This window comes from Charadrius vociferus, unplaced genomic scaffold, assembly GCF_000708025.1.
Source record: "Charadrius vociferus isolate BGI_N301 unplaced genomic scaffold, ASM70802v2 scaffold323, whole genome shotgun sequence".
Classification (NCBI taxonomy): domain Eukaryota; kingdom Metazoa; phylum Chordata; class Aves; order Charadriiformes; family Charadriidae; genus Charadrius; species Charadrius vociferus.
The window spans coordinates 304,175-315,282 of NW_009647692.1; the positions used below are offsets into that span (position 1 = coordinate 304,175).

General features: G+C 45.1%; 1 protein-coding gene across 1 annotated transcript in view; it reads left to right on the forward strand.

The window, feature by feature from the left end:
* The window catches only part of LOC104283312 (XIAP-associated factor 1-like), a 13,229-nt gene extending 12,875 nt beyond the window's left edge, over positions 1-354 (forward strand). Inside the window, exon 8 of the mRNA XM_009881471.1 lies at positions 86-354. Coding sequence (XP_009879773.1) covers positions 86-354 — 269 coding nt within the window. The remainder of the gene's footprint in view (positions 1-85) is intronic.
* Positions 355-11,108: the final 10,754 nt, after the last annotated feature.

Here is an 11,108-nt window from a genome sequence, read left to right on the forward strand (position 1 = left end):
GGGGGGGGCGGAGCGAGGCCTGGCTTACGACAAAGCAGTATTCCCTCTGCGCTGAGGAACCACCGCGCTCGTTTGGGCGCTGCAGACCGCAGTGCCGCCGTGCGGCTCTCGGTGTGTGCGGAACTGCCGCTGTCCCCCGACGGTCCCGGCACTGCTGCCGCTCGGCGACTGAGGGCTGCGGCGCCCTGCTGGGTTAAGGGCAGCGGCATCTGGACAAAGAGACCAGCGGCCGAGTGTCCGAGGGCTGGAGTGCTCCTGGCGTCCCCCGAGGCACCCCGTGTGCCCGCTGCGCTGGTGCGAGTGCCGGCTGCTGGCAGTTCGTCTCAGCAAGGAGAGCCTCCTGTGAGCCCCTGAAAACGTGAGCCTAATGCCTCTCTGGAGGGCCTTGAAAATACCTAAAACCAATGACTCCTTCCTTGTTCCAGGGTGAGGCCATGGCTGTCACAGCCACGTGAAGGTTACCCTGGTCCTGGGGATGCTGTGCTCTCCCTGTCCGGCAAGGTCACCCCCGTTCCCAACTTGCTGAGCTCCCTGGGGACAAAAGGCTGTTCATTTTTCTAGCGTGACCTCTTTCTAAATTGCTGCGCTCTAGAGGGAGGGTGAAGGACTCACAGACAAAGGACGGTATGACAGCAGCAGTGCCCTACACTTACTACAGACCTGAGGTCTGAGGGTCCTTAAGGGATGTGGATCGGGTACCACAGCGTTAAGGGTGAGAGGCAACCTCCCTTTCGCGGGTTTGAAAATTCCCCAGATTTGTGGTCCAGTTTGGTGTGACAGCGGCAACAACTTTGGTCACTAGATGGCGATAAAGGATCGATGTGCCTTTCCCTGTTCCACGGGAACGTTTGTAGGAGCTTGGCCGAGATTTGCCCTGGAAGATGCCAGAGAAACCATGAAAATAAGTTTGCAATCATTCTGCTTGGTAATGAGGATTTGTTTTGTTATTGTCTGCTGCTTAAAAAAAAATAGATAGGTTGTATTTTCCAAGCAGAAAATGATTATGATTTTAAATGATTAAAAGTGTAATTCTGAGTAAGAAAAGGAAGCTCAACCTCACCGGGACAGGTACTCAGAGAATATGGTATCATGGCATCATACTCCCGAAACACTGCTGATGTTTCAAATACACTGGGATTTCAGTGATTTACCCTGAAGCTTAAGACATATTTTTATTCTTTAGCAGTGCCATGAGGCAATCCATTTCTGTATGACCCTCCCTCCCTGGTAAAAGCTTACCTACATGCCTCCGTGCACATTTTTTTTTAAACATTCTTTTTCCTTTGTGAAAACTTTAATGCAAATCTATGAGGTACCAGAGTGAAGCGTACCTTGTGTTTGTCCAGTTCCATGGTGCTGTATGCTGCTGGCTTCTCCTCCACTACATTGTGTGCATCTTAATCTTGACTGAAGGTTAATCTCCTTCGAAGGCTGAAGTTCCGTGTGTACAAAAAATTGCAAAGCCAGCTGGCATATCCTACTCCCATGTACTGTTGTGATTTGAAAGCAAGTGTTACGGGAAGCAGAAGGAACTAAATGAAGAAATTAAATTGACAATATACCCTGCAGTGAGCTGATGGAGAGAAGCTGAACGACCTATTTTTGGATTTGCCCTCTGTTGCTTCTCAGTGGTTCTGTTGCAAAGGACAATGCGGGATCTCAGTACTTATCGCTGTCTTCTATGGGATGTAGATTTTCAATAATCCAGAGGGTAAATGTCAGCTGTTAAGAGCCAGCACAAGGCCCCCATAACACTTCAGCATATTTAAAGAAAAAATAAGCAGCGCATTTTTTTACAAACCATACCCAACTGTGTAACTTGCATCATACCTCGTGATTGAGAGTCCTTCATTTGCTGTTGAAGGGCTTTCTGGGTTGCTTGAATTGAGTTCCATTGGGATAAAACTTGGCAGAAACTTCAGCGCAACTACTTTTTTGATTATTTAGAAAAAACAAAAAAAAGAAACCAAAATAAACTATTAGATAGATGACCAGGTCTGGTCATCTCCTCTGGTATATGAACGTTTTTCCCAGCAATTCAGAAAGTAATGCAGTGAAAGTGCAAGTAAACAGCGGGGGAGATTGAGTGTTAAAAGTAAATGAATTGGGTGACTGCCGGTAATTTCAGAGCTGTGTATTTCTTTGATTTCAGAAAGATACGTCTCCCACAGTCCGCAGGCCTAGATGCTGTCTTCGCCTGGACGTGTGCAGAAGCGGGCAGCTACTTAGATCAGTTCTTATTAGCAGCTGTCAAGAACAATCTTGTTCCCCGGGAGACAGAAGAACATGTTAAAAGGAAAGCAGCCTTATATATAGCTGTGCATCCTTATGTGTCACACCATTGCGTTCTTGAAGTGTTGCTGGCAGATTCCTCCTTGGATTTCATGCAAACTCTTTGATGCGGGCCCCTTACAAGGTGCTGGTGGCGAGCAGGTTGATAAACACGCCAGTCGGTCAGGCCAACAGCTTGGTTTTGAAAGAAAATTTCAATAACATTATCTTGGCTTTGTAAAAAGGTGGCATTTCATTTCTGCACCATGAAGTGTAATGGTAGCGGCTGTGACAGATGATTGCAAAGGCCTGGCAAGCCCATGGAGATAGTTAGTGGAAAAATGTTCAAACTGGCTGTTGGGAAGTTGCACTTGTAGCCATCAGTGTGAGAGGGGCAGCCAGAGGTCTGTGGTGAGTTCTGCAGTGGCTGATTGCACTAAAGATATGCTCAGCCCTTCTCGGAGTTTCCCTGAGACCGAGCCTCAGTGCAGCCTGCGTGCGTCATGATGGAACATGGGTCCCGCAAAGACAGTAATAGCTGTGTGAATTACTCCAGCAAGCAGACTGGGGACTGTCCTGCAACCACATGCCATGATGGTACCTGCTGTGTAAGTGTTCACCTCTGTGGGCAAAGAAAGAAAATCAGGTACTCTGTCTGAATCGGAGGATGTGGCTGGCTCCTAAAAGGCTTTTCAGTGTGTTTGATTCTGCTGCAGTGCACATGTTGTGATCTAGGGAGAAATGGGGAAAGAAACTCATCAGTATTTGCAAATCAGCAGACCACGGTGAGATTAATCTCCTGGGACACCTGGAAGAGCCTGGATTTCTCTGTAGACTGCAAAGGGTGTCTGGCTCAGTAACAAGTTCAGATGTAAACCTCTGAATGTCTGATGAATCACACCAAAAATACTACAAACATTTGAAAGAAGGGAACTGCTCATCTCAGTCATTTCCTAAGACCAGTCCTTTCCACGTCAAGGCAGGTGTCTTCTCAGGTAAAGCAAAGAAGACATAAATGGGAGATGATTTATCAATTACAGGTTAATGTGTCAGTAATTATGGTTGTGTGAAGCCTTCATGACCAGAGCAGGTTTGATGGGTGCGTTTTGAATCATGCTCATCCGCAAACTGTTATACAAAGTGCACCGTGCAGCGTTCCCCCTGCGGTGCAGCCGGCAGAGGCTGAGCGGCCAAGTGGCATGGCTTCGCTGTTTCTGCACTGCTTCAGCCTCATTCAGTTATGTGCTTAATCAAAGAACTAATGGCAAATTTAGGATATTGGTCTGTGAGGTGCTGTGCACACAGAGAACGGGTTCTGCATTTTGTCAGCTTTCTGCATTCTTTATTTGCTTAGGGTGGACCTGAACGAGCAAGGGAACCCCTTCACACAATTCAGGAGCAGTGGTTTGTGCTCACAGATGCTTGCAAATTAAGGACAAACGTCAGAAGGGGAATAACCACCATGAATATTCTATGTGGGCATCATAGCAGAAGCAGGTCTTTAGAAAGGACTTAAATACAGTTGCAGCAGAGATTTTCTAAAGCAGTTGCGGGAGGGGGAAGTTAAACCATGCCTGAAGTGTCACACTGAAATGAATATGCTGGAATCTGAAAAGGGTCTCATTTTTCTAAATATTTCTTACAGAGTGCGGACAGTCAGAGAACCCTTATAATTTCTTTCTCTTTTTCTTCTTAATGAAAATACCATAAATAATTTTCATTTTTGGGACCCCAGAAGCAGGCAGCAGCTGCAGGTGGGATGCTGATGTAGCACTGCAGGGCAGAGAGGGCTGGAGACTCCTCACAGGGGGCTCTGATGGACACAGGTGAGTTTGGGGTGACAGCACCCATTGACGCCCACCACCAGTGGCATTTCTGGAGCAGAGGTGCTAGTTCTTTCAGTGCAGCAAAGCAGCTCGCTGTCAGGTCACAGTCTTTGTGTTATTTTGCATGGCTACAACACAAGTCATTTTAGTCACTGCAGTCGGATGAATTGACCACACGCTTTGTGAAGGGGTCCATTGCGGTGGCTGAGGAGGTCCTTGCTGAGGGACGGTCATCCTTCCCAGTGGCACAAGAACCACAGGAGGGAAAAAAGTGCGGATCAGGAGGTGATTAAAGATGTGTCACAGCAAGCATGCACAAGGGACCTGAGTTCAGGCAGCAAGGGCAACGGCAGTTAAGATATGCCTCTTTTTTGGAAAGAGATTTCCAAACTCTTGTTCCCGTAAACTGAGCAAGTTCTCCACACATAGGCTGAGTGTGTCTACATGCGTGTAATATTTACAGATCTTTGAAAACACACATATACATACTCTCATCCTTGTGTAAAAGATATAAATATAGGTGCACAAATAAATATAAAAGGTTATGTTTCAGCAATCTTTACAGTTTTCCTTTAACTGAGATAGGATTTAAAACAAGAGCCTCTTTCAAGCATCTGTCTCAATTTCTGAACTCTCTTCATGTTACCTATATTTTTCTCATTGTTAGGATTTCCATTATCTCATTGTTTAGAAACGTAGGCATCTCTTTTACTTCTGACAGCAGTTTGCCCTGGGGCTGATAACGTGGTAGGAGCCTGGGGGACCAGGTGGTGTGAATCTTACACACTCGGTGTCTGGGGACGGCTGGTGCAGGTGAGAACTTTGTGATTGGGATTTTCATGCAACATGTGGCAGCAATAAATGGTGATCACACAGATGGAGAGATGCTGCTGCTTAGTATTTTAGTATCAGTATTTTTGAAAAATGGAATCCATGTGATGAGGAAAGCTGTAATATACTGATAAAGACCAACCTGAAATACAAGAAACACAGGAGGTTTAACTCTGCGCTGTGAAACAAATGGCAGTATTCTCATTCTTCTTGTGGAATTTCACAGACTCCAGTGTCAGGGAGCGAGAGGCACCAGCCCGGTGCTGTTCGCGGACGGAGGGTTAGAGCCATCAGGGGTGTTTGCAGGTGTGGGCGGAGGCTGGTCCTGGCTGAGCTCACCTGTGGCCACGGCTCACCCTGCAGAGATGGGAGGTATAAAAGGGAAGAGAGGGGATGATGTGCTCCTTTGGCACTGCTGCAGAGAGGAGGTGCTCGTTGAGCAGGTATGATCTATGCTGTGTGGGGTGCTGGTGTTGCTAACGGAGAGCAGGCTGGGGGCTTTCTGACTGAAGTGTTACAGGATAATAAAAGGCCATCTTAGGGACTGGATGACCTCTGCTATTTCTCTGTCTCGGCGTCTCTTTCTATGGTCTGTGCTATCAGAGATTAATTACCATGGGTGTGTGAGCTGAAGAGCCACAGATTCAGCCTGTTGGAAGACCCCTGAGCTAGAAACAGCAGTGGGTAGTTTGAGTGCTGGTGTCTGTGGTTGTCCCAATGAGCCAATGGCCGGACACGCAGGCAGCAGCAAGACTTGCCCCCGCAGGTGCTGGGTGGGCATCTTCCTGCTCTGCTCTTTCAACACAAAAGTATCACTTTTTTTCTTTCTGTGAAATGGATGCTGCTATTCCCACAGGCCTGCACAAGATATCAAAAACTGGTTTCCCGTGACTGGAGGCAGTGCAAGGAAATGAGATTTTATGCTTTGTGTTATATTTGGCAATCACAGAGGGGGAGGATGGGCCTATAACAACATAAACTGCTGTATCAAATTTTGACTGGGGCACAGTTCCCTCTAGTACCTCTAGACATCCCCTCAGAGGAGAAAGGTGGTGACTGGACTTGTTTCTAGTAGTCCATTTGCTGTGCCCAAAATTACTTTTTCTACCAGATACAATCTTCATATCTCTTCTTGATTCTTAGAGTTTGTTCTGCCTTTAGCAGCCAGAAGTTACTTATCCCTAAGGCTCGAACTTCTTGAAAGTTGGTTGTCATCGCAATAGGTCAGATTACACTGCCCCATAGAGAATTTTCCACAGGAGTAACTTGCCTGCTGTGCAGAGCTTGGAGCCCGGTGCCAGCACTATCAACATACTAAAAGTGCTTTTCAGGAACGGGGAATATGTTTTCTATAATGACTTGCAAATGTGGAGAGTTGGTGTGGGTTTTAAAGGAAACATTGAGTAGAAGTGAAAGTGAGGAGTGAAAATTGCTCTTTGAGAAGTGGCTTGTAATGGTTAGTAAGAGTGGCCGGTGCACAGATCAGTGCTGGGCTAGTTCTCACCTTGGGCTGCTATGCAGAGGTGGTTGCAGCTGCATAGAGATTGTCCTGAAGCAAGACTGAAATAAACTTTCTTCCTTTTGTTCCTTCTTTCCTAAACAGCTGGACAAAGAGGGGGCTCTGGATAATGCAGATGGGGCCATCTGAGCAGTCTGCCCTGGACAGTGAGACCACATGGATGCTGCCCTGTGGGTGGTGTGTCCGTGCCCCGGGACGGTCACTGCCGACCACCCTGCCGTGTGCCTCTTGGGGCTGACTTGGACCTGGCTGTGAGGGCACCGGTGGAGCAGCAGCAAACTGGTCTGCAGAGTTGGTTGTGGCTTGTGGCAGCAGCAGAGGTTGGTGCTGAGCGTGCGGGTGCGCCTGGGGTGCAATGGGAGCAGTGAACGGGCACAGGGCACCGTTAACCTGTGCTGCTTTTTTGCAGGATGAACTGCAGGTACCACATAAACACTCACAGGGCTTCTGCTGTGATGCAAGGAAACTTGTTATATTTAATAGCTCTCATTAGCTTGGAGAACCTTAGCCATCTTTTTCTTTCCCTCTAATTACTGAGCTCTTCAAGGTGAGCTGGGAAAGAAAACCCCTTACTCAGATTAGAGGCTGCAGCTCAACTGAATGTTGTATTTTTGTGCAAAAAACTTGAATTTCCAGCTAACACATAAAAAACGATTGAGAGGTTTTTTTAGTTGACAGTAAGGCTGGTTTTGCCAGTTTGAGTAATAGAAAATTGCCGTGAAAAACAGCTCTCTCTGCGCAATATCTGTTTAGGTGAAAATTCAGTTTTCCAGCTAGGCCAACTTGTGAGTACATTTTTCTAATTTGGGAAAGCAGCTTCTGTCATTAGGTGCTGACACCAGGCACTGAGAACATGCGTTTTCTGTGCTTGTAAATGTGCCCTTTCTTGGTCTGTAACACTGAGCTGTGCTGCTTTGGGGGCATGAAGAAAAACACACGTAGACTTGAGTGGGATTTGCTCATAAGAGCTGTTACAGAAAAGGTTTTCAACATTTGCATGAATTCAAATTGTGTGCTGCGTAAGTTTTCTCTGCTGTCATTTTTGAATAGAGAGCCTGTTATGCCTTTTTGTGACCTGTTAATTTGGTTGAAAAGCTGTTTTTCAAGTAAAAGGTAGGCTTTTTTTTTTTCCCAAGTGCTACTTAGAAAAATATCACAGGCCAAGAGTAATCATAATAATTGCTTATCCCTGAAATTAGTCATGACACTGGCACATTCTAATGATGTGCCTCGGTTTTGTGCAGGAAGCCTTGTGGTGGGAGGAGGGCGAGGGCAATGCAAATTAAAGAAAATCAGTGGGGAAGATGTGGAGTGCTCTGTAAAACACTGATCTCTAGTCCTGAGAGAAAATGTTGTCTGTTGTACAGAAGCCTTATGGGTGGAGCAGTAGACTTTAAATGGTTACTTCAAAGGCTGTGAAAGTTTTTTCCACCTTTGTTCTTTGAAATCCTCAAGACTCAGTGAAAAGTTGGTTTTAATGTGTCTCATCACATGAGCAGTAAACAGATGAGTGGTGTCTGCGTTGGTGTGCCATCCTCATACCAGCGTGAAAGTCCAAGCTCTGGTGAGGGATGGTGCTGTTTTTCAGAGGCTGAGATGTTTTATTTCTGAGGAGCATTGAGAGCTTTCTGTGACTAAGACGCTGTTTACAGGGAGACTTTGGGTGATGGTGAAGGACTTGCTTTACACAGGTCGCACTCCCTGCAGGGCAGAAATGGGGTGGTTTTGCTGGTGCTTCTCTAACTAGAGGTGTGTGACAAAGATGAGATGACACCAGTGACATCCACGTGTCGGTGACTGCTGGGCTCTGCGTGCTCAGGCGAGCAGGGAGGTGGTTCCACTGCAGATGGTGAGGATGGTGGGGATGGGTGGTGGGACCCGTTCCCCCTCCGATGCCCAGGCTGGCAAAGGCTGGTGTATTTTGTGCTCTCCCATGTTTTGGTGAAATGTTCAGCTGCTCCGTGTGAGGAGGAGCATTTACCTGGTTGAGAGCACAAACCTGTGGGTGACGCTGGGGCTGTGCCCAGCTGGGATCCTCAGAAGGGGTTTTCTATATGCTATTTTGTGCATCAAAGAAAGGAAGGTGTTCAGACTGATTCACTAAGACAGCAACAACATAACATGAAGGGAGGATGGCTTAATCCCAGTTTTTTCAGACAGGGTAGCTGTAAATCAAAGGGCAAAAATCATTCTCTTTAAGCAGAAGTATTTTGCCAAACTTCATTGAGGAAAGATGTGTAGAATATTTTTCCAAAATCTGTTGCAGAAGACACTTTATGTTAAATACCAATTAGACTTCCTTAAATTACTTTCTCAATCACTGATGCATAGTGAAAATACATTTTATATATATATATATATAAAAGCGTATTTTCTGAGATATCAAAACCTGTAGGCATGTATTTTCAGTCTGGAGAGGGCAATGAAATGTGACAAAGTAGGATTTTAAACTGAGTTGCCTACACACTTTTTTCATGCAATACCAAGCAGATAAATGTAAACACACATCGTAACACATAAAAATGAATTCCATATTGAATATTTCATTGGAGAAGCAATAAACTGCACTAAAAATTGATGAATGGCAAATATATTTTTATTTAAGCATTTATTTTTATGGCATTAACAAATAGAAAAATACATGGAAGTATGCAAATAATTTCATAGAAACATTCAAATAAAATGAACAATATCAAGTTGCTCATCCTTCATGGAGATTTTGTGCTTTATTATTGTGGACATTATTTAAGTACATATAACATGGCTGGTAGAAACACTGGAAATAGATTTAGTTCTTCAAAAACCTGAGCTCTATTGAGAGTTTGAACTTTAAAAATGTTGGAATAAATCTGCTTTATGTTGCTTTTATGACATACCTTTATGCATGTGTATTTTATTATAGGGTGTGTAATTGGATCATCTTTATATATTGTTCTTTAAAGTTTTATTTAAAAAGTCAAAGAAAGTGTTAACTGTGGTAAGTAGAACCTTGTATTAAATACGCTTTACCAAAGGATGATTGCCTACCGCAGAAGTTTAAACTGTTTATTATGGACTACTTCTAAGTAAAAAAAAATGGGGGCTCTTGTCCTGTGGCTGCTTGAATTTTCAGAAGCCACCATGGTGTCTGTGGGGCCACTGAGCTGCCTCTGCAGTGACCCCTGTGGGCTTGTACCCCCCTGCTTCTGGCAGGGACTGGGCTTGGGAAATGCCATCGCAGCCGGGAGGACAGCTGTGTGCCAGCGGTGCTAGTGTCCTGAAGCGGAGGGGGGAGGCAGGGAGTCACCCCAGAGACCGCAATGAACAGTGGGTGTGTGGATGGACATTTACGGCCTTTTGTCTGATGAGCTGTTCTTGCTGTGCTGAGGACACTGTAGAGCAACAGTTTGTGATCTTTCAGTATCAAACTCCCCAGCTGGAAGTGAGATGGATGGGTAGCTTGCTGGTTTAATAGCTTTTAATATTCCAGTTGCAATTAGTTCCAATGAGTTTATTTACATTTGTAGTTTACATTTTGATGGGGGGAGGGGGAATCTCTTCCTCTGTTTTATGAAGAAGCCTATGCAGGAATGAGACAGATGGAAGAGGCCATCTCTTCTGCTTTTCTTCCATTAATTATCATGTAAAATGTAAGGATAACTCGTTTGTCCTCTCACACTGTTGGTGGGGATTATTTCACAGCTCTCCCTGCTTCCAGTTGTAACAGAGGTACAAAATGCTGGCACTTCCTAATCAGTTAATTTGTGAAACGAAACTTCACACCCATTTCTATTTTGCCTTAGAGGAATCTTCCCACTTTGTCTCTCTGTGAAATAATCTATTTGGTTTAATATTAGCGTCACATTGCTGGATTGCACATAATTTCTCATCACGCTGTGGTGATCTGCAGAGCGACGTTTGCTCAGGCTGGGCTGTGGACTATGAGCATCCCAGCCAGGGAGATGTAAACAACTCCTAACCTAGGGGACACTACAGAGACCTTGTCATAGAGGAAGCTCTGGAGGCATCAACGCGTATAAAATGTCTGAGAGTCTGGAGAGATGGAAACCATCCCAGAGCTTTGTCCAGAAGGTCACAATAAGGACAGAAGTTCAAAAGAAAGGATGGATGACTATTGTACTTCATTCATATAGAGCAGATTAGATTTAACAAAACCACTTCATATAAGTTCCTAGAAATGACAGATTTCATTCTAGTGTTATTAATTAAGTTTATTTTGTAAACTTTGCATATTTGTCCATAAAGGTCAGTTGGTCTACTTTAGATTTAATATTTTTATTCTTTTTAAAAATCCTTTTATATATTCTTTTTATTTATATTTGTTTTATTCACTTATAAAAATAAATGATGCGGTCAGTGTGCAGGTCTGTGGGCAGCAATGGGCTGCCCATCGCTTGGGCACAGGGGATGGACTGCTGAGGGTCGGGCTGGGCACATGTGCTGTTTCGCTTGCACCAAGGACTGTACAAAAAGGTTTTGGTCCGAACGTGCTCCTGCTGCAGCGCAACCAAATGCTGCCTGAGCTGCCTCCGGCTCCAGGGGCTGCCCGCCACGTGGCCTTGTAGAAGTCCTCTAAATTGGCAAAGAAGCTTCTTGCCTTCCTGCGAGTTTGCTTTTTCATTGCTAATAATAGTTCCTGGGCTTTATCTTCCGCTTGATGC